Source organism: Orycteropus afer, unplaced genomic scaffold, assembly GCF_000298275.1.
Source record: "Orycteropus afer afer isolate SDZICR_OR568_19922 unplaced genomic scaffold, OryAfe1.0 scaffold00096, whole genome shotgun sequence".
NCBI classification, from domain to species: domain Eukaryota; kingdom Metazoa; phylum Chordata; class Mammalia; order Tubulidentata; family Orycteropodidae; genus Orycteropus; species Orycteropus afer.
Window position 1 is genome coordinate 1,258,936 of NW_006921683.1, and position 24,702 is coordinate 1,283,637.

Genomic DNA, 24,702 nt, shown 5'->3' on the forward strand with positions numbered 1-24,702 from the left:
AAAAAAAAAAAAAAAAAAAACGATTGGACCCTATTGTTGTGGTGGTTAAGTGCCATTGACTTGCTTCTGATTCATAGCGAATCTATATACAACAGGGAAAAAGATTTGGAGCTGGGGAAAATGAAGTCTAATACTAATTAGCTGCTTGAAATGTTAGATAGAAAAAAAAAAAAAAAAAAAAAACGATTGCAGCCTAGGAAACCATATGGGGAAGTTCTACTCTGTCATACAGAGTCACTATGAGTTATTATCAGCTCAACAACACACAATGGTAGGCTTTGTATAAATTACTTTCCATGCCTAATTTTTGCTGTTCTAGAGGATTCAAGGAACTTGAATTGGATACACCTTCTATTGAGAAACGATTTGCATATAGTTTCCTCCAACAACTCATTCGCTATGTGGATGAAGCCCATCAGTATATCCTGGAGTTTGGTAGGTACCATAAACTTATTAGTAGCAGCCCACTTTTTGTTATTCTTAATGTGCATAACTATATAGTATAGTATAGAATCATAGTCTAGTGGTCTGTTTATGGTCCACTCCCTGATGATATAAACACACTATATCTCGTAAAACTAAGTATACTTCATCAGTCAATAGGCAAATAAGTTTAGTTCATAGTGATGAGTAAATTTTTGAATACTTTTTTTTCAGTCTAACCTATAATCTTTCTCTCCTTACAATATGTGTTGGCATTAATTTTTCATTTTGAAATATAAATTGGAAGGACATAAAATTTTTAAGATATAGCTAATTATAACAAATAAAATTAAATTACTCTGCTCTTTAAATAATACTGATAATAATAATAATAACAACTCAAAAAGTCTGTGGATCCCAAAAGTTTCCAGGTAATGTAAAAGGCCTTGAGTTTAGCTTTGTAGTACATACATTTATACTAGAGTATCAGCAGTTCAGAATACTTTATTACTCATTGAGCATAAAATGAAAGACCTCCTCCCTATCTGGCCCAGCCACTTACATAAAAAAAATAACTCATTGTTTTAAATCTTAGATTCAAAACAGGTATCAAAGCAGCCTTCCTTTATTTGTATTATTTTGTCGTCATTCTCATTTGTTGAATTAAAATGTCAAGGCATTAACACCCACTGACTGGTATTTATATATAAGAAATTACAGTTTGGTCTCCTTTAAAAAAAACAGTATTGTCTGTGGTGATACATTTTTATATTCTTTTCTACTCTCTCTCTCTTTTTTCTTTACTTTCATTCTTTCTGTACCACCAGTCTTCCAGCTCCTTTCCTCAGGGTTTATAATCCTAAATCCCTTAGCAATTGTGTCATTAACAAAACCCTCCAAACCCAGGGCTCCTTTTGCTGCTGTTGTTCTCAAAATTTGGACTTAGTTTCCAGCACAGCATTGGATTAATGTTTACAGAAATTCAGTCTCGGGTATTTTTTCCTTCCTAGCCTGCTATATCCTAAATGTGACTACAAATTTTCCTGCTGAGCATCATTCCAAAAGAACCCCCCTTTCTATAACCTGCTACTTTATTTACAGTCCGAATGCTGTATTCTTGGCTTTCTTCTTACTCATCTTTTTGATCAAATCTAAAATGTACATACTCTAAAATGAAATCTCTTTGTAATTTGTATAACAATAATTTTAACAAATCAACCTCTGATTCATACTGACTTAGAGACAAATTAATCTGAATTGATTATTTTTGACCAAAAAACAAAAGGGAGGCAGTGACAAATGTTTGAAGCTTTTATTTTTGTTCACAAAGTTGAAATTCTGTTACAGATCCACATTTCAAAGAATCTGATATGGACAGCAACATAAATCCTCTCCTCTTTTTGACAAGGTGTGGAGAACAGGAAAGGAAATAGTAACTCACCATTTAGAAAGAGGATAAAGAAAATTTTACCTTCCTATGGAGGCAGAAACACAAATTTGGGAATAGGAATATATTTAGGTATTATTCATACTATATTCAAATTTCTGAATGAATGTGGTACATTGTGTGTTTGTAAAGGATAGTTAGAATCTTGCCTCAGGCCAGTTTATCCACATTTCATTCCTTCTGTGGGACAGAGGGTCTTATAAACAGAATTCTGGGAAGAAAGTAAGGGTGGAATGATTCAGAGCCCGACAAAATAACTTTTTTTTCTGTAATTCCTGATTTTGTATGTATGTTTTTTAGATGTCTGTAACAGGACAATTCATGTGTCTTCTCCCTTTAGTCTTCATTTCATTACTTCTACAACTCATGTTGCAGACACAGACTTACTGTGATATTAGATGTATATTACCTCTCTCTGATTTTAGTATTATATCATAGTTCATTTTTTCTCCAAATCTTTTTCACATTTTGCAATAACATTTTTGTTAAAATATATAATGAAAGAAAATATATTTCCTAATTCTTTGAAATATTAGCAAATTTAGTTACTTATGTGCAAAATTCTGTCTTGACCTAATTTATATAAGAAAGTTCCTTCCATGGATTCAGCCATTTGAATAATGCAATTGAGAGAGATTTGGTGCACAAATGGTATTTAAAAACTGAAATTTACAGATGTAAAAATACTTCATTTTCTTTAAATTAGTCATGGAAAGAGCATTATCCTGTTACTATATTACCAAAATTTCCTAAAACCATCCAGTATCTATGTGTAGGATCTGATAAACAATATCTTGAATTATTTTTATTTCTATTATGCAAAACAAGTTTTTCAAACAAAAGCTAATTTAGTTTAACAATATCTGAATGTTCTACTTACAAACTTTACTAAAAACTTTATACCCAGTTATGAGTTTTTTAATCTCTGCAGTATGTTTTGGTAATTATAGTTTATTATTACCTTTTCTATAAGCATGTATCCTCTTCTGTATGCATGAAGAGGTAAGAAAGTGTAATAGTTGGAGCTGTGTGTCAACTTGGCTGGACCACAATTCTGTGTGGTTTGCACTGTTGTGGTATGGTTGTTCCCATGATGGGATCAGATGACTATGTTCTGAGTGGTCATTCTGTTGAAGGAGAGTTTCCCTAGGGGTGTGGCCTGCTTCCAGTATATCCAAGGACATCCTGGGAAGAGAGACATTCTGTGGATCGGGATTCTGTTGTGCTGCCTACAACTTTCCGTGAGTGAATAGTTCACCATTCGGCCTGGAGATCTTGAATTCATCATTCATTGGAGTCAACAGCTGGTGTACTGCATGCCAGGCTTGAGCTTCTCAGCCCCTGCAGTTGCAAGAGCCAGGAAAAGCCTCCAGCTTGATGTTTGATCCAGGAACTTTGGACTTGCAAGCTTCTATAAGTGTGTGAGCCATTTTCCTAAGATAAATTTATCTTTATATATACATATATATAAGCTTTACTGGGTTTTGTTTCTCTAGAGAACCCAGTCTAACACGTTTGGTACCGAGAGTGGTTCTAGAGAGACAAAATCATAAGGATGGGCTGTGGCTAACAGCTTAGCTGGATGGTCTGGTACTTGGAAGGAGCATGATTAGAAGATTGTTGATAAGGATATATGAGGAAGAGGTATGTGGATAGATCTCTGAATGGGCCAAAGGAGTAAAGGTATTTGTGTCTCATGTGAATGTCCACTAAAAGGTGACCTCGGCAGAGGAAGACTTTAAGAATCAGGTGGATAGGATGACATGTTCAGTGGAAACCAGCCATCCTTTTTCCCCAGGTACTCCTGTCATTGCTCAATGGGCTCATGAACAAAGTGGCCATGGTGGCAGGGATAGAGGTTATGCATGGGCTCAGCAACATGGACTCCTGCTTACCAAGGTTGATTTGACTACCACCACTGCTGAGTGCCCAATCTGCCAACAGCAGGGACCAACACTGAGTCCACAATATGGAACCATTCCTCAGGGTGATCAGCCAGCAACCTGGTGGCAGGTTGATTACATTGGACCACTTCCATCATGAAAAGGACAGCGTTTTGTTCTTACTGGAATAGATACTTATTCTGGATATGGATTCACCTTCCTTGCATGCAGTGCTTCTGCTAAAACTACTATCTGTGGACTTACAGAATGCCTTATCCACCGTCATGGTATCCCACACAGCATTGCTTCAGATCAAGGGACTAATTTCACAGCAAATGAACTGCAGCAATGGGCTTATGCTCATGGAATTCACTGTCTTACCATGTTCCACATCATCCTGAAGCAGCTGGCTTGATAGAATGATGGAATGGCCTCTTAAAAACACAAATATGGTGCCAGGTGGCAATACCTTGAAGGGTTGGGGCAATGTTCTTCAGGAGGCTGTATATGCTCTAAACCAGCGTCCAATATATGGTTCTGTTTCTCCAATAGCCAGGATTCATGGGTCCAGGAACCAAGGGGTGGAAACAAGAGTGGTACCACTCACTATTTCCCCTAGTGACCCACTCAAATATTTTTGCTCCCTGTCCTTACTACCCTATGCTCTGCAGGTCTGGAAATCTTAGTCCCAAAGGGAGGAACACTCCCACCTGGAGACACAATACTGATTGCATTGAACTGGAAGTTAAGAATGCCACCTTGCCATTTTGGCTTCCTCATGCCTCGGGATTAACAGACAAAGAAGGGTATTACTGTACTATCTAGTGTGATAGATCCTGATTACCAAGGGGAAATTGGGTTGGCTTTACATGATGGAGGTAAAGAAGAATATGTCTGGAATACAGGAGATTCTTTAGGACTTCTCTTAGTACTACCATGCCCTGTGATTAAAGTCAATGGAAAAGTAAAGCAACCCAATTCTGATATGACTGCTAATGACCCAGACCCTTCAGGAATGAAGGTTTGGGTCACCCCACCAGTCAAAGAACCACAACCAGCTGAGGTGCTTGCTGAGGGCAAGGGAAATACAGAATGGGTGGTGGAAGAAGGTAGTTCTGAATATTAGCTACAACCATGTAACCAACCAGCTGCAGAAATAAGGACTGTGATTGTTATATTTCTTCATTGTATATGTGCATCAGATATTTTTGTTTCCTTCTTTTATGAACTGTGAAATGTAAATAAGGTTAATGCATTTTGGTTGTATGTGTGTTAGTGTATCATGTTAGGCACAAATATGACTTTATAATTGCCCTTATTTAGAGCTTGTGTATGGTTAAGAAGATGTGTACAACTGCCAAGTTGATACAGGGTGGACTGTGATAGTTGGAGCTGTGTGTCAACTTGGCTGGACCATAATTCTGTGTGGTTTGAACTGTTGTGGTATGGTTGTTCCCATGATGGGATCAGATGACTATGTTCTGAGTGGCCAGTCTGTCGAAGGGGAATTTCCCTAGGGGTGTGGCCTGCTTCCAGTATATCCATGGACATCCTGGGAAGAGAGACATTATTCTGTGGATCAGGATTCTGTTGTGCTGCCTACAACTGTCTGTGAGTGAACAGTTCACCATTCGGCCTGGAGATCTTGGATTCGTCATTCGTTAGAGTCAACAGCTGGTGTACTGCCTGCCAGCCTTGAGCTTCTCAGCCCCTGCAGTTGCAAGAGCCAGGAAAAGCCTCCAGCTTGACATTTGATCCAGGAACTTTGGACTTGCAAGCTTCTATAAGTGTGTGAGCCATTTTTAAGATAAATTTCTATATATATATAAACTTTACTGTTTTTTTTTTTTTATATATATAGGACCCAGTCTAACACAGAAAGGATATCTTCTAAATTAAATGTTTTAGATAAATCAATTTTTAATCTTTAAGTAATTTTCTAACCATAGGAAAACTTGGGTGTTTTTGCTTCAATTATATGAAAATTCTCTTTGGACATAGGTGAACTTTCTTTATTCTTTAGTTGAATATTAATTTTCCAACCAAATACTGAAATTGTAATTCTTCTCTTCATTGCAGTCCCTGACTTCCTACAGTTTTACAGTTATATTTCAGAATTGGAAAGTTAAACTTTCAATTATACAAGAAAGACAGGGTTAAAATCTAACCAATATGGAAGAAAATGTTTGGGAACAATAAATCTGAGAAGGGTTTAATGTCCACAATATATAAACAACTCCTATAACTCAATAACAACAACAAAAAAAAAAAAAACAGAGAAAAATGGGCAAAAGACTTGAATAGATGTTTCACCAAAGAGAATAGATACATAAATGGCCAAAAAGACAGCATCATTAGGAAAATGCAAATCAAAATCTCAATGAAATACCACTTCACCACTTCTAGGACGGCTGTTATGACAAAAAATGGAAAACAAGTGTTGATGAGGTTATGAAGAAATTGGAACCCTCATTTATTGCTGGTGGGATTATGCAATCTTACATCTGCTGTAGAAAACAGCAGTTCAATAGTTCCTCAAAAAGTTAAACAGAGAATTGCCATGAGGTTTTCAGACATCATCAAGTTGGCTTCAACTTATAGTGGTCCTATTTACAACAGAATAAAACATGGCCCAGTCCTGTGTCATCCTAACGACTGTTACTATGTAGAAGCCCTTTGCTGCAGCCATTGTGTGAGTCCATCTCAATGAGAGTCTTCCTCTTTTTCAGTGACCCTCTACTCCACAAAGCATGATGTCATTGTCCAGAGACTGGTTCCTCCTGATAACATGTCCAAAGTACCAGAGATGAAATCTAACCCTCCCACTTTAAAGAGAGTCTGGCTGTACTTCTTCCAAGACAGATTTGTTTGTTCTTCTGGCAGTCCATGGCATATTCAGTATTCTTTGCCAGCACCGTAATTCAAAGACAGTAGTTCTTCAGTTTTCCATATTCAGTGACCAGATTTCACATGCATGTGAGGCAATTGAAAATACCATGACTTGGGTCAGATCTTCAAAGTGATATCTTTGCTTTATTTTATTTCTTTAATTTATTACCATTTGATATCTTTGCTTTTTAACTTCTTATTCTGATTTGAGTGAAAGTTTACAGAGCAAATTAATTTTCCATTCAATAATTCATATACATTTTCTTTCATGATGTTAATTTTAATCCCCACAATGTAGTAGTGCTTTTCCCATCTCCTCCCTGTGTTTCCATTCCTCCTTCCTTTCTGTCCATTCCTGCCCTCTGAGCTTTATCCATGGGCAAATGCTGCCCTTTGGATCTCATATGGTTTATTGTTCTAAGGAACGCTTACCTCCCTAGTGTAACTGTTCACCTTATCTAGTATTGCTGTTGTTAGTTGCCAACTCTTAAACAACCCTATGTACAACACAAGTAAGCACTGCCCAGTCCTGTACCATCCTCACAATCATTGCTGTGCTTAAGCCCATTGTTGCAGCTACTGTATCAATCCATCTCATTGAGGATCTTCTTTTTCACTGACCCTCTACTTTACCAGCACGATATCCTTCCCCAGGGACTCGTCCCTTCTGACAACATGATCACCCCTTCATCTATCAGCTTGTCATACTGAGGTATCTTGCATGTTGCTGTGATGCTGGAAGCTATACTACTGGTATTACAAATATCAGCAGGATCACCATGGTGGATAGGATGTTCACCTTATAGGCCTATCTATGGTTTGGCTGAAAGTTGAGCCAAGGGAATACTTTTTAACCTTTTAAAGACATCTTTTGAAGCAGATTTGCCTAATGCAATACAGTGTTTGATTTCTTGATTGCTGATTCCATGGGCACTGATTATAGATTCAAGTAAAATGAAATCCTTGATAACTCCAAACTTTTCTCTAATCACGTTAATGTTGCTTATAGATGCAGTTGTGAGGATTTTTGTTTTCTTTATGTTGATGTGTAATCCATACTGAAAACTGTGGTTTTTTATTTTCATTAGTAAGTGCTTCAAATAGCCTTTGCTTTCAATGTGCAAGGTTGTGTCATCTACATATCACAGATTATTGATGAATCTTCCTCCAAAGCTAAAGCTGCATTTTTCATTATAGCATCCAATTTTTAGGATTATTTCTTCAGCATACAGATTGAATAAATGTGATGAAATGATACAACTTTGGCACATATCTTTCCGGAATTAAACCACACAATGTCCCTTGTTCTGTTTGAACAACTGCCTCTTGGTCTATATACAGGTAACTCATGAGGACAATTAAGTGTTCTGGAATTCCCATTCTTCACAATGTTATCCATAATGTATTATGATCCACATAGTCTAATGTCTTTGCATAGTCAACAAAACACAGGTAAACATATTTTTGGTATACTCAGCCAAGATCCATCCAACATCCACATGATATCCCTCATTCCATGTCCTCTTCTGAATCCAGCTTGAAATTCTGGCAGTTCTCTGTCAATATATTGCTGCAACTGTTTTTGAATTATCTTCAGGAAAATTTTACTTGCATGTATTGTTAATACTGTGTGATAATTTCCACATTGTATTGGATCCCTTTGCTTTGGAATGGGCACAAATATGAAGCTGTTCCTTTTGGTTGACCAGGTAGCTGTCTTCCAAATTTCTTGAAATACATTAGTGAGCACTTCCAGAATTACATCCCTATGTGGAGCATCTCAGTTGGTTTTCTGTCAACTTTTGGAGCCTTGTTTTTTACCAGTGCCTTCAGTGCAGCTTGGACTTCATTCTGTATCATTAATTCTTTGTTTGTTTGTTTGTTTTGTGTGTACATCTTGTTAACTATTGGGCTAATAGCCCTCCCCAAGAGTAAGTTTTATTCCAGGTGCTGAATGTATTTCAGGGCCATAGTATTGGGAGTCCCACCAGACTTCATCTGACCAGTAATTCTGGTCATTATTGAGTTTTTGGATTTTGTTCCACGTTTTCCCTCCCACTCTATCCAGGATCTTCAGATTTGATCCTTTCCTGAGTGGTTGGCATTGGTAGCCAGGCACCATCCAGTTCTTCTGGTCTCAAGGGCCATTGTGTCCTAGGGCTGATTGCTTCTAAATGTCCTTGCTTTTTGTTTGTTTGTTTGTTTTGTTTGTTTTTTGCCTTCTTCACTTCTGATGCTAGGAAACCATTAGCTGCATCTTAGATGGCTGCTTGAAGGCTTTTAAGACCCCAGTCACTACTCACCAATGTAGGATATGGAGCAATGCTTTTATGTATTTTGTTGTGCCAATTGAGTCTGGTGTACCCCAGTACTATGGTCCTGAGGTAGTAGCTCTATTGGATCTCCCTCCCATAGTGTCAGGATGTCTGTGAGGGATTACTCTGTGTCTGTCTTCTATTGTTTCTGTAAGGACTACAGGTATTTTGTATCACTGGTGTCTGTACAAGATTAGACTCAGCTGACTCTATCCTTGGTCTAGAGTATACGTGTATTCACTGACCCCTGTCTGATCATCTCAAGTGTTTATGTGTTTATCTGTATAGCCTAGTGTGTGGTGTTAATGGCAATGTGGTATTGTGGACACATTGGTTGGTTTTAGCATCTGTTGTCTATCTCTTATGTATAAGCACAGTTCGGTGTCCTCTCATTTCCCAATGTTATCACGGTGGTCATATATCCTTCCTGCATATCCCTCCCTCTACCCATGTCAGTGTATAAGTCCCGACTAGCCCTAAATTAATCCCTCCCATTCCCTCCCTATCCTGGTAACCTACTAGGTGAGTTTCCTTTCCCTAGCAAACCCTTCTCTGACTTTTTACAGTAATGGGCTCATACAGTACTTATTTCACTCAGCATAATATCCTCCAATTCTTGATCATATTGCTACCTGATGAAATGGTGGAATGTCAGTCAATTATTTTTGGTGTAATAAGTCTGCATATTCCTTTCATCCTCTTTTTTGTGTGAACATTTTATTGTCATTTGGTTGAAAGTTTTCAGAGCAAATTACTATCTCATTCAACAATTATGCACATTGTGTTTCATGACATTAGCTGCAATTCCCTCAATGTAACAGCACTCTTCTTACTTCCTCCCTGGTTTCCTCATTTCCAATCGCTCATTTTTTTTTTACCACTTTCTTCCTTCAGAACTTTGTTTTTGGGCAAATGCTGCCCTTCTGGTCATAAGATGTATTGTTTTATGGATCACATTCCTTAAGGATGTTGTTGTTCATGTTATAGGCCTCTCTATTGTTTGGCTGAAATGTGACTTCTGGCATTGTGCTCAGTTCCAAGTTTGATGAGTGTCTAAGTCTCATAGTCTCTGGAGTTCCACCAGTTTCTATCAAACAATGTATCTGATCTTTTTTTATAATTTTCATTTTTTTCCTACATTTTTCCTCTACTCTATTCAGGATCTTTTACTGTTATCTCAATCAGAGGGGTAGCTAGTGGTAGCCAGGTAACTTCTAGTTCTTCTAGTCTTAAGCTAGTGGAAGTTATGGTTCCTGTGGTCCATTAGTCCTTTGGGCTAATTATTTCCTTGAGTCTTCTATCTCCTTTTGATCTTTCCTGCATCATTCAGTATTTTGCCCATAGAATCGTTCAATATTGCAACTCAAAGTTTGAATTTTTTTCATTTCTTTCAGCTTGAGAAATGCTGAATGTGTTCTTTCCCTTTGGTTTTCTAACTCCAGGTCTGTGCATATTTTGTTATGATACTTTGTATGTCAAGCCACCACTTGAAATCTACTGTTCAGTTTTTTTACTTCATCATTGCTTTAATTGGCTTTAACTACTCTACATTCAAAAATAAGTTTCAGAGTTTCTTCTAACATCCATTTTTGTCTTTTCTTTCTCTCTGTTTCAGTAATGACCTTTTGCTTTCTTCAAGTGTGATGTACCACAACTTATCTGATCTTTGGTCACTGGTGTTCAATGCATAAAATCTATTCTTGAAATGGGCTCTACAGTCAGATGGGATATGCTCATAGTTGTACTTTTTCTCTTGTGGAGTTGTTTTAATTTTCTTCAGCTTCAACTTAAACTTACCTATCAGCAAATGCCAGCAGGGTCACCCATGGTGGACAGGTTTCAGCAGAGCTTCCAGACTAAGACAGCCTCAGAAAAAGGAAGAGGCTATCCACTTCTCAAAGAATTTGCCAGTGAATACCTTATGAATAGCAGTGAAACACTATCTGATACATTACTGGAAAACTTTATTAATAGTCCTGAAACATTGTATGATATAATGCTAGAAGGTGAGCCCCTCAGGTCAAAAGGCACTGAAAATACAACTGAAGAAGAGCTGTCTCCTCCGAGTAGAGCCAACCTTAGTGATGTGGATAGAGTAAAACTTTCAAGACCCACATTTGGTGATGTGGCACATCTCAAGATGAGAAGAAACAGCTGTACACATTCATTAATAATCAGAACATGGAATGTACAAAGTATTAATCTTGGAAAATTGGAAGTTGTCAAAAATGAAATGGAACACATAAAGATCAGTATCCTAGGCATTACTGAGCTGAAATGGACTGGTTTTAGTCTTTCTGAATCAGATGATCATGTGATCTACTATGCCAGAAGTGACAAATTGAAGAAGAGTGGCATGGCATTCATCATCACAAAGAATGTATCAATATCTATCATGAAGTACAACGCTGTCAGTGACAGGATAATATCCATACAGTTATGAGGAAAACCAGTTAATTCTACTATTATTCAAATTTACACACCAAAGCCAAAGGTGAAGAAATTGAAGATTTTTACCAACTTTGGCACTTTGAAATTGACTGAGCATACAATCAGGATGTGTTAATTATCATTGGTGATTGGAATGCAGAAGTTGCAAACAAAGAGGAATCATTGGTAGTTGGAAAATATAGCCTTGGTGATAAAAATGATGCTGGAGATCATATGATAGAATTGTGCAAGACCAACAACTTAGTCATTGTAAATACTTTGTTTTCAATGACACAGATGATGGCCATACATGTGGGATTTCACCAGACAGAGTACACAGGAATCATATTGACTATATCTGTGGAAAGAGGTGATGGAGAAGCTCAATATCTTCAGCCAAAACAAGGCCAGGAGCTTACTGTGGAACAGACCATCAATTGCTCATATGCAAGTTCAATACAATTAAAATAAAATCCACAAGAGCCAAAATAAGACCTTGATTACATACCTTATGAATTTGGAGACCATCTGAAGAATGGATTTGATGCATTGAACACCAACGACCGAAAACCTGAGGAATTGTGGGATGACGTCAAGAGCATCATCCATTAATAATGCAGGTCATTGAAAGACAGGAAAAGAAGACCAAAATCGATGTCAGAAGAGACTCAGAAACTTGCCCTTGAATGGAGAATAGCTAAAGCAAATGGAAGAATCGACAAGATAAAAGAGCTGAACAGAAGATTTCAAAGAGCAACTTGAGAAGACAAAGTAAATTATTATAATGAAATGTACAAAGACCTGGAGTTAGAAAACTGAAAGGGAAGAAGATGCTCAGTATTTCTCAAGCTGAAAGAACTGAGGAAAAAATGTAAGCCTCAAATTGCAGTATTGGAAGTTTCCATGGATAATATGTTGAATGACATGGAAGGAATACACAGAGTCACTATACCAAAAAGAATTGGTAGACAATCATCCATTTCAGGAGGTGGCATATGATCAAGAACCAATGGTACTGAAGGAAGAAGTCAAAGCTTCTCTGAAGGAATTGGCCAAAAAAGCAAGGCTCCAGGAATTGACAGAATACTCATTGAGATGTTTCAACAAACAGATGCTGCACTGGAGGCATAGCCTCAAACTACCTGGTCATCTGATTGAAAAGATCCATATTTGTACCCATTCCAAAGAAAGGTGATCCCACAGAACGTAGAAATACTGAACAATATCATTGATATCACATGCAATTAAAATCTTACTGAAGATAATTCAAAAATGGTTGCAGCATTCTATTAACAGAGAACTTCTAGAAATGCAAGCTGGATTCAGAAGAGAAGAGGACGTGGAGTAAGGGATATCATAGCTGATGTCAGATGGATCTTGACTGAAAGCAGAGAATATCAGAAAGATGTGTATTTTTATTTTATTGACTATATAAAGGCATTCGATTTTATGGATCATAACAAATTAAGGATAACATTGGGAAGAATGGGAATTCCAGAACCCTTGATTGTACTCCTGAGGAACCTGTATATAGACCAGGAAGCTGTCACTCAAACAGGAAAAGCAGATACTGCATGGTTTAAAATCAGCAAGGGAGTATGTCAGGGTTGTATCCTTTCCCCATACTTATTCAATCTGTATGCTGAGCAAATAATCTGAGAAGATGGATTATATCAAGAAGAACGTGGCATCAGTATTGGAGGAAGTCTCATTAACGACCTGAGATATGCAGATGGCACAACTTGGCTTGCTGAATGTGAGGATGACTTGGAGTACTTACTGATGAAGATTAAAGACTACAGTCTGCAGTATGGATTACACCTCAATATAAAGAAAGCAAAAATCCTCACAACTGGACCAATAAGTAGCATCATGATGAATGGAGAACAGATTGAAGTTGTCAAAGACTTCATATTACTTGGTTCTACAATCAACGCCAATGGAAGCAGCAGTGAAGACATCAAAAGACATATTGCATTGGACAAATCTGTTGAAAAAGACCTCTTTCAAGTGCTGAAGAGTGAAGATATCTCCTTGAAGACTAAGTTGTGCCTAACCCAAGTCATGTTATTTTTAATCACCTCATGTGCATGTGAAAGCTGGACAATGAATAAGGAAGACCAAAGAAGAGTTGATGCTTTTGAGTTGTGGTGTTGACGAAGGATGCTGAAAGTACCATGGACTGCTAAAAGAATTAACAAATCTGTCCTGGAGGAAGTGCAGCCGAATGCTCCTTGCAAACGAGAATGACCAGACTTCGTTTCACCTACTTTGGTCATGTTGTTAGAAGCGACCATTCTCTGGAGAAGGATGTCATGCTTGGTAAATTGGAGAGTCAATGAAAGAAGGGAAGTCCCTCAACAAGATGGATTGACGTGGTGGCTGCAGCGATAGGCTAAGGTATAGTAGGGATCATGAGGCTGACACAGGACTGGACAGTGTTTCATTCTATTGTACATAAAGTTGCTGTGAGTCGGAGAGGACACGATGGCACATAACAACAAAATCAACAACAAATCAGCAATTGATGGTATGCTCTGTAGTTGGCCCCTAGCCTTGTTCTGATCCGTCATCTCCTTCTATAGATATATTTGATTTGATTTCTATGTATTCCATCCAGCAAGGTCCACATGTATAGTTATTGAAAAATGGTATTTGCACTAAATAAGTCATTGGTCTTGTAAAATTCTATTATGCGATCTCTGGCCTTGTTTCTATTACCAAGGGCATGTTTTCCAGCTACCTATCTCTCTTCTTTGTTTCCAACATTTATATTCCAATCACCAGTAATTACAGTGCATCTTGACTGCATGTTTGATCAATTTCAGACCACACAAGTCAGTGGAAATCTTCAATTTCTTTCTCTTTTGCAATTGTGAATGGTGTATAAATTTAAGTAATAGTTATATTAACTGGTCTTTTTTGTAGCCATATGGATATTATCCTATCATTGACAGCATTGTACTTCAGGACAGATCTTGAAATGTTTTCTTTGAAGATGAACACCATTCCTCTTCACTTTGTCATTACTGGCATGGTAGACTATATGATTGTCTGATTTGAAATTGCCAGTATTAGCCCATTTTAGCTGATGAATGTCCAGGATATTGATCTTTAATCATTCTATTTCATTTTTGCAACTTCTACTTTTTCTAGATTCATATATTGTACATTCCATATTCCAATTATAAATGGATGTTTGAAGCTATTTCTTTTCATCTTGAGTCCTGTCACATCAGCAAATGAAGGTCCCAACAACTTTACTTCATCTATGTTATTAACCTTGACCGTACGTTGAGGAGGCAGCTCTTCCCCAATTATGTTTTGAGTGCCTTCCCATCTGAAGGGGCTCCCCTTCTGGCAAAATACCGGGCAGTGTTTCACTGTTATTCATATGGTTTTCACTGGCCTTTTTATCTTTTAGAAGTACATTGCCAGGTCCTTCTTCCTAATCTGTCTTAGTCTGGATGCATTGCTGAAACCTGTCCACCATGGGTGATCTGGCTAGTATTTGAAATACCAGTGGCATAGGTTCCAGCATCATATGAGCATGCAAGCCACCATAGTATGACAAACTGACAGACAACCCACTGCCATCAATCAATTCCAACCCATAGCAACCAAATAGGTCTAAGTAGAATTGTGCCATAGGGTTTCTAAGGCTATAAATCTTTACAGAAGCAGACTGCCTCATCTTTCTCCCACAGAATACCTGGTGGGTTTGAACTGCCCACCTTCTGGTTAACAGCCAAATGCCTTAACTACTGCATAACCATATGACCCAGAAATTCTGTTACTAAATATATACTCAGAAGACTTGAGAGAAAATACTAAATCAGATACTTGTACACCAATATTCATTGTAATACTATTCACAATAGCCAAAGGTTGAAACATCTCAAGTGTCCATAAATAGGTGAATGTTTAAACAAAATGTGGTATGAACATACAACAGAATATTACTCAGCCATAAAAATAAATGAAGTTTTGGTACATGCTACAACATGATTGAACTTTGAAATCATCATGCCCAATGAAATGAGTCTTTCTTAAAAGGAAAAACACTGTATGATCCCACTTATATGAAATCTCTACAGAAACCAAATATATAGAGACCAAAGTATATATGATGGTTCCTGGGGTGGCTAGATGGGGTAAAAAGGGAGTTTCTATTAAGGATGATGGAAATATTTGGGAACAAGTAATGGTGATAGTTGCACAATATGATGAATATAATCAGTGGTCACTGAATTATACATGTAAAAGTGGTTAATATGTCAAATATCATTTATATTTTTACCCCAATTAAAAAAAAAAATTGCCAAGGAAAGTAAATCTAACCAATTATGTTTAATTTATTACCCCAGTGAATTTTTTAAGTTTGCTGTAGATGTAGGATTTTTACTTTAATATTATTCCAGTTTTCCCCCATGTGTTAATAAGGTGTTTAAGCTGCTCAATTGTGTTTGTGCTCATAACCATAAGTATGGGTTGTTCTCAATAATTTTTTATTAGAGTCATGTGTTTTTAGAACTTCTTTTTTTATTATATTGCCAAAGTTACCTTTAACATTTTTTGTCGGCTTTTTATGTTCGAATCAGTCAATAACACATTTCACAATGTATTCAAAATTTACACTTTGGGTGAATATCTTATAATGTTTGGCATGAAACATGTACATAAAATCTCTTCATTTCTGCAGATGGTGGCAGCAGAAGCAAAGGAGAGCATTTTCCTTATGAACAAGAAATCAAGTTCTTTGCTAAAGTACAGTATACAATCCATTTTATTTTTGCTTCAGTATGTTTGCTTACAAAATTATTACCTTTAGGACTTTGCCTCTTTTCAGAATTAACTTTTCCACAAATATGACTTTTACCACAAGTAAATATTCTATGACTTGAAAGAAACTTCATGAATAAGGTGGGGTGAATTTTCTCCTTTTATTCCCAGAAAACTTGGGCATGTTTTTAACTTGCTCTGCTCTCCCTATCTTATTTCTCAAATGACAACCCTATAGAAGATCTGACTCAAAGTTTTTATTTTTATTTTTTTACTTCATCATATTACACAGAAGAAAATTACCTATTTCTTAAGAACATTTGAATAATGTTATGATGTAAATTTTTTGGATGAGCATTTCTTTCATATGGAGGAAAAGCAACAATTAATTTTGTAAATGTTTACTTTAAAAGTTCCTTTACTAGGTTTTTCCCATTTTGCATGGCTACATGGTTATTTAAGATTTCAGAATATAATGGGGCCATTGTCCTATTTATTTTACAGACAATGAAGCTAAGGCTAAGAGAGGATAAATTGTTCATATACAAAGTCTGTCCCACTATTATTATTCATTCAGTTTAATAAGTATTGAGAATTTGTTCTGTGCTTGAAACCTTTCTTCAGCCAGTAAGGGAAAGAGATGAAGAGCTACAAAGTCTCCAAATTGAACTTGTCCACTTACTCAGTATTTACTCTGTGCCAGTCATTGGACTTCCTGCTGAGTATGTCAGTCATGGGCACTTATGATGACCAAATGCCTTTGGAGAAGGTTTTCTTTTTACAATAACTTGCATTTAATGTCAATTTAATTTCAATGTATTTGTATTTGGTAAGACTGTTTTAGATAATAATAACAGTATTTTGTGGACTTTAAAATAATATCTCATTTTGATGGATTGATGTTTGGTTTTTATTATGTTTTCTGAATTGTTCTCTTTATGACAAGGGAAGTTTATATTTTATGACTTTTTCTTTCCAGTCAATATAGTAATTGAAGATTGTACCAATTGTCTGAAATTTGTCTGGACTGAAAATTAGTAGTTATTTGTTTTTATGTATTATCTAGTCTCTAGCAGGATATACTCCTCCTAGTAGCAAGTTATCAAAAATTCTACATTCATGACCTCTAATCTAACTATCCCTCTCAAATGCATTTCTCATGTTGTATTTCACACATACCCTAGTGAGTTTAGGTGCTGATACCTAATGCATCTTCATTGGTATGAAGCCTATGAATGATTCATTCATCAGGTTTATTGATGACCTATTATGTATCAATCACTAAGTTTAGGCAGTGTGACAGACTCAAGGAAAATCAATAAAAACTTGTGTACTCTCATTGTGTATATATGTACTATAGCACACATTTGAGTTTGGATACTGATAATGTCGATTCTTAGCACTCTTTTCATTCATTTATCCATTCAACAACTATTTATCTAGTGTTTGTTACAGACCCCGTAAAGGAGTTGAGTGGTAAACACAGCAGGCTAAATAGCAGTCACAGAGGCCAGAAAAGGGCTATATAATTGAAAACAAAGCCTGAAATGATTCTTGCTTTCATGAACTTCATCCCCCATTTGTCTATCAGTTTGTCATACTGTGCTGGCTTGTGTCTTGCTGTGAGGCTGGAGGCTATGCCACTGGTATTTCAAATACCAGCAGGGTCACCCATAGTGGACAGATTTCAGCAGAGCTTCCAGACTAACACAGACTCAGGAGAAGAAAGGGACCATCCACTTCTCAAAATATTGACTAGTGAAAATTTTATGAATAGCAATGAAATACTGTCTGACATGTTACTGGAAACCTTTATGAAGAGCCCTGAAATATTGTCTGATATAATGCTAGAAGATGAGTGCAAAAGACACTCAAAATACTACTGGAGAAGAACTGCCTCCTCAGGGTAGAGCTGACCTTAAAGACATGGATGGAGTAAAGTGAACCTCCATTTGCTGATGTGGCACAACTCAAAATGCAAAGAAACAGCTGCAAACATCCATTAATAATTGGAACATGGAATGTACTAAGTATGAATCTAGGAAAATCGGAAGTTGTCAGAAATGAAATGGAACACATACAGATTGATATCCTAGGCATTAGGGAGCTGAAGTAGACTGGTTTGTGCCATTTTGAATCAGACAACCATATGATCTACTATGCCAGGAATGACAAATTGAAGAGGAATGGTGTGGCATTCATTGTCACAAGGAATGTTTCAAGATCTATCCTGAAGTATAGTGTGGTCAGTGTTAGGATAATATCCATATGCCTTGAAGATAGACCAGTTAATACTACTATTATTCAAATTTATGCACCAACCACCAAAGCCAAAGATGAGGAAATTAAAGATTTTTACCAACCATGCAATTGAGATGTGTCGATTATCACTGGAGATTGGAACACACAAGTTGAAAACGAAGAATCACTGGTAGTTGGAAAATATGGCCTTGGTGATAGAAATAATGCTGGAGATCGCATGATAGTATTTTGCAAGACCAACTACTTATTCATTGCAAATACTTTTTTTCAACAACACAAACATTGACTATACATTTGGACTTTGCCACATGGAGTACACAGGAATCATATTGACTACATCTGTGGAAAGAAGGGAAGGAGAACCACAATATCTTCAGACAAAATAAGACCAGGAGCTTACTGTGGAACAGACCATCAGTTGCTCATATGCAAGTTCAAGTTGAAGCTGAAGACAATTAAAACAAGTCCATGAGAGCCAAAATATGACCTTAATTATATCACTCCTGAATTTAGAGACCATGTAAAGAATAGATTTGAGACATTGAAAACCAATGACTGAAAACCAGAGGAATTGTAGGATGACATCAAGAACACCACCCATGAAGAATGCAAAAGGTCATTAAAAAGACAGGAAAGGAAGAAAAGACCAGAATGGATGTCAGATGAGACTCTGAAACTTCCCCTTGAATGGAGAGTAGCTAAAGCAAATGGAAGAATCAACAGAACAAAAGAGCTGAACAGAAGATTTCAAAGAGCAGCTCAAGAAGACAAAGTCAATTATTATAATGAAATGTGCAAAGACCTGGAGTTAGAAAACCAAAAGGGAAGAACACACACAGCATTTCTCAAAATGAAAGAACTGAGGGAGGGGAAAAAAAAGCCTCAGTTTGCAATATTGAAAGATTCTATGGGCAAAATATTAAATGATGAAGGAAACATCCAAAGAAGATGGAAGGAATACACAGAGTTACTGGACCAAAAAGAATTGGTTGATGTTCATCCATTTCAGGAGGTGGCATATGATCAAGAACCAATGGTACTGGGGGATTAAGTCAAATCTGCACTGAAGTAATAGGCAAAGAACAAGGGTCCAGGAATTAACAAATTAACAAATAAAAGACAAATGAGACGTTTCAACAAACATATGCTGCACTGGAAACACTCCCTTGTCTATACCAAGAAATTTGGAAGACGGCAACCTGGTCAACTGACTGAAAGAGATCCATATTTGCACCCATTCCAAAGAAACATGATCCCACACAATGTGGAAATTATCAAGTGATATCATTAATATCACATGCAAGTAAAATCTTGCTGAAGAGAATTCAGAAATGGTTGCAGCAGTATATTGACAAAGAACTTCCAGAAATGCAAGCTGGATTCAGAATATGATATGGAACAAGGAATATCATTGCTGATGTCAAATGGATCTTGGCTGAAAGCAAAGAACACCAGAAAGAATTTTACTTGTGTTTTATTGACTATTCAAAAGCATTTGATTGTGTGGATGATAATAAATTATGGATAACATTGAGAATAATGGAAATTCCAGAACACTTGATTTGTGCTGATCAGGAACCTGTACATAGACCAGGAAGCTATTGTTGGAACAGAACAAGGAGATGCTGTATGGTTTAAAATCAGGAAGGGAGTTGTGTAAGGGTTATATCCTTACACCCTACTTATTCAATCTGTATGCTGAGCAAATCACCTGAGAAAGTGGATTATATGAAGAAGCGCATGGCATCAGGATTGGAGGAAGACTCATTAACAAGCTGCAATAGGTATACGACACAACTTTGGTTGCTGAAAGTGAGGATGACTTGAAGCACTTACTGACGAAGATTAAAGACTTCAGTCTGTAGTATGGATTAAATCTCAAGATAAAGAAAATGAAAATCATCACAGCTGGACCAATAAGCAGCATCACAATAAATGCAGGAAATCAACACCAATGGAAACAGCACTCAAGACATCAGATGATGTATTCCACTGGGAAAATTTGCTTCAAAAGACCTCTTTAAACTGCTGAAAAGCAAAGATGTCTCCTTGAAGACTTAAGTTGTGCCTAACCCATGCCATGGTATTTTTACTCACTTCATATGCATGTGAGAGCTGGACAGTGAACTAGGAAGACTGAAGAAGAGTTGATGCCTTTGAGTTGTGGTGTTTGCAAAGAATGTTGAAAGTACCATGGACTGCCAAAAGAACAAACAGATCTGTCCTGGAAGAAGTGCAGCTGAATATTCCTTAGAAGTTAGAATGGCCTGACTTTGTCTCTCCTACTTTGGTCATGTTGTCAGAAGGGACCATTCCCTAGAGAAATATTCATGCTTGGTACAGTGGAGGGTCAACAAAGAAGAGGAAGGCCCTCAACAGGATGAATTGACACAGTGGTTTCAATGATGGCCTCAGGTATAGCAAGGATTGTGAGGCTGGCACAGGACTGGGTAGTGTTTTGTTCTGTTGTACATAGGGTTGTTATGTACAACATAGCCGACTTGATGGCACCTAACAACAGCAATAGCTTATGGACTTCATAGACTCTTAGGAAAGAGGGACTTTAATCAAAAAACACATGTATAAAATATAAGATTGCAAATGGTATTGTGGGAACAGAGAATATAGGGATTTTAATTAGTCTTGGTGACACAATGGTTAAAGTGCTTGACTGCTAACTGACACTTCAGCAATTCGAACCCACTGCCCACTCCATGGGAGAAAGATGAGGCAGTCTGTTTCTATAGAGAGTGCTTATGGAAACTCTATGAGGCAGTTCTACTCTGTCATATAGGGATGTTATGAATTGGAATCTTCTCGATGGCAAAATGACTAGTTTAGGAGACTAGCAAAGGCTTATCTGATAAATTGAAGCTGGGCTGAGATCTGAAGGAGAAGTTTAATAGGTTGAGGGCTAGAAGGAGCATGTCAGACAGTGAGAATTACTTGTCATTCCTGTGGGAATGAATGAACAGAGTGAAGAGGAGGGATTGGCCAAGACTCAATGTTCAGCATGCAAAAATGGGAGGTAAACATTGAGAAAGGCAAAATAATAAGAACATTATGTAGGTAGGTATGTAGCAATGTGATTTTAAGTCACTCACTTTATATGTCTCAGATTCAATACCTATAAAAAAAGCACAATGACATCTACCATACAGGGCTGTTGTTGTTGTTATGTGCCGTCGAGTCGGACCCGACTCATAGCGATCCCTCCTTGGGTTTCCGAGATGGTATCACTACAGAAGTAGATTGCCCAACCTTCCTTCTGAGGAGTAGCTGGTGGGTTTGAACTGCCAGCCTTCTGCAATAGTTACTAGATAAATGAAATGAAAGTATGTCAGCTAGAACAATCTCACACATTGTAGATGCTCAATACTTGATAGTCATTAATCACCTTTCAGCCTGGTGGGCACTGAACTGTGTTATATAAAAATAGTAGAAAATAATTTTCCAAATCATTGACAATTTGATCTATTTCTCATGATCACACACATTCACCAGAGTCACACTGAAAACAGGTGTACTCTGAAATGTTCTAAGAGTCGTGACTGTGGACACTGGGGACCTGTTGCATGTCTGCCTGCTCTGAAGCCTCTGCATGCATTCAGCTTCTGACAGATTTCCGCTGTGTACATCTGTTTCCCTTTACTTTTTTTCAGGTTGTACTTCCTTTAATTGACCAATATTTCAAAAACCATCGCTTATACTTCTTATCTGCAGCAAGCAGACCTCTCTGTTCTGGAGGACATGCATCAAATAAAGAGAAAGAAATGGTGACTAGGTAAACTGCTATAAAAATAAGGAATGTAGTATGAATTAAGTGTGTCTGAATTTGGGAAAGAGATTCTTAGTACTTCGAAGTGGGAGCATGAGAAGTGTGCCCTACCCATCTTTCTCGATTCCTGTCCACCTGGAATAAGGGGTTTTGAGGCAGAAAATATCCACATGGTAATATAAGTATTCTAGATACAAGTTTCCTTATTTTGCTATAAATGTAATGCTCAATAGAAGGAATAGCAAATTACTCAATAGAAAATTTGCAAGTAGAGATTTCAGATGCATCACTCTGTTAGTATTTTTTATAAATACTCCTCTTAATGTTTTTCAGTTTCTGCAAACATAGTATTCTTGCCAACTTTTATTTCCAGTAAGGCAAAATCCCATTTTCACAAATTTTAACTTTATCACTGCCGTGGAGTCGGATCCGGCTCATAGCAACCCCTCCTTGGGATTCCGAGGCAGTATCACTATGGAAGTAGATTGCCCAACCTTCCTTCCAAAGAGTGGCTGGTGGGTTTGAGCCACCAGCCTTCTGGTTATCAGTCATTTGCCTTTAGCACTATGCCACTAGAGCTCCCAGAAGGAAAAGAAAAAGTAAAAATATATACTTTCTGAAGGTTTTCCTTCACACCACTCAAGCCAGCATCTTAGCAATGCCTTCTCATTTCTATTTAGACCAAAGTATTCTTTATAGATATATTCATAATTCTATTGGGGATTTCAGTTCTGTTTCCTCAAAATTCTGCTAGAACTTACTATACATAAGAACCAATTACTGAGCTAGTCTACTTCTATATTATTATGTTGCTCAAGGGCCAGTGCCAGGCTTTAAGATTGTGTTTGAACGAAATTTCCATAGAAGTGAAAATTATAGAAGTATGCAACAGAACTTAAGAAAATACCTGCTTTTATGGGACTTGATTATTAAAATGTCCTGCTAACCAAGGAATGGCAGGGTACTATTAAGTAGAGTGGGAGAAGATGGAATACAGAAGGTCTCCGATCAATGGTAGAGGAATACTATTCCTGCATGTGTAACATTGGGGATAGGGAGTAGAAGGGATTCCTAATCTCTTCTCTTTTCTCAGAAAACTTGAAAAAATACAAAATAGTTTATTGTATGTTTTTGATACTACCATTTGGTACATGGCCAGTCATGTGATGTAGGATTGCAACAATATTTAAAATGTCCCCAAATATCTTCAAATAATAATTTTCCTACAAAGGTGATAAAACTGATTATAGTTAAAATAACACAGAGAATCCAGGCCAGAAAGACCCTTTGTTTCTACAAACTGTGTTAACAGAAGGAGAGGTAATAAAGTGCCACTTTTAAGGTATGTGTTCTCTCCCTTATGTCCCTCTGTTAGGCCTTCCTTCCTGCCTTCCCTCCAGAAAGAGGGCCTTATCTTTTCTCACTGCTCTACCACACTTTCCCACTGCTCCACCCAGCTCTCCCTGTGGACTATGATGTGCACACAAGGGTCTGGAAAGCACCAGGCACCAGTAACCATCACACTTCCTAGAACTGAAGACACTGGGAAGGCTTCTCCTGCTCCCTGTGTGCAGTCAACCTTGTGTAATAGAAGCTTTTTTCTTGGAAGCTTTGATTAATTTAGATGTTACTCAATTACGTAAACAAAGAGAATATATATTCAGATTAAAGAGGGGAAAATGCAAATAAAGTGATATAATTCTCCTTTCTCCCTCTCTTGCCTTGTGTCTTATTATTTCTATACAGTTTTCAACTTCACCCTAAGAACTATTCACTGACCACAAAATTAGTTTACTTTCCTTTAGCAACTCTATATTCCTCACAGAGTCAACAAAAAGGACATTGTTATCCTGTGCAGGCCTCAGCTGATGTGCCTTGGGTCCCTAGATTACCCATCCAACCACACTATATCAGACATTTTCTATATAATTTCATCTTACATTTTTCTTCACTTCATTAAAAGCAAGTTGACAGATTTTACTTCTCTCATAGTACCTTTAAAAAAGCAACATATGTCTTTTATATTTCCACACATGGGAACAAGATGCATGCTAATAGAAGTAACTTATTTCATCCTGAACTGTAATGCCAAACATTTGCAGAATTTATCCTCTGAGAGTAAAATTCAAGACTGAAGAAAAAAAAAATTAAAGTAATGAATGAATAAATTATGGCACATACATATACAAAATTATGCTCAGCCATTAAAATTATGATGTAGACACATGTGTAATGAATTATGATAAAAAATAAAGTATATGTTTAAAGAGCATTATCCCAAATTTTTAAAAATATGAATTTATAGACATAGAAAAGTATTTTAACAGTTATTTCCTTTGGGAAGTCTATTGAAGATTTTTTCCCTTATTTATTTATTTTTTTTTATTAGGATTTGGTTGAAGATTTACAGAGTAAATTCACTTTTCATACAGCAGTTCACATATACTTTGTCTCATGTCATTGACCAAAATTTACAATGCAGCAGCTCCCCTC

The 24,702-nt window shown here is 37.1% G+C and overlaps 1 protein-coding gene across 1 annotated transcript in view; it reads left to right on the plus strand.

Moving 5' to 3' along the window:
- Positions 1 to 24,702, plus strand: part of RYR2 (ryanodine receptor 2) — a 1,099,979-nt gene that overhangs the window by 840,838 nt on the left and 234,439 nt on the right. The window contains exons 60-62 of the mRNA XM_007942720.1: positions 320 to 435; positions 16,090 to 16,154; positions 22,094 to 22,215. Of these exons, the coding sequence (XP_007940911.1) occupies positions 320 to 435; positions 16,090 to 16,154; positions 22,094 to 22,215 (303 nt within the window). The remainder of the gene's footprint in view (positions 1 to 319; positions 436 to 16,089; positions 16,155 to 22,093; positions 22,216 to 24,702) is intronic.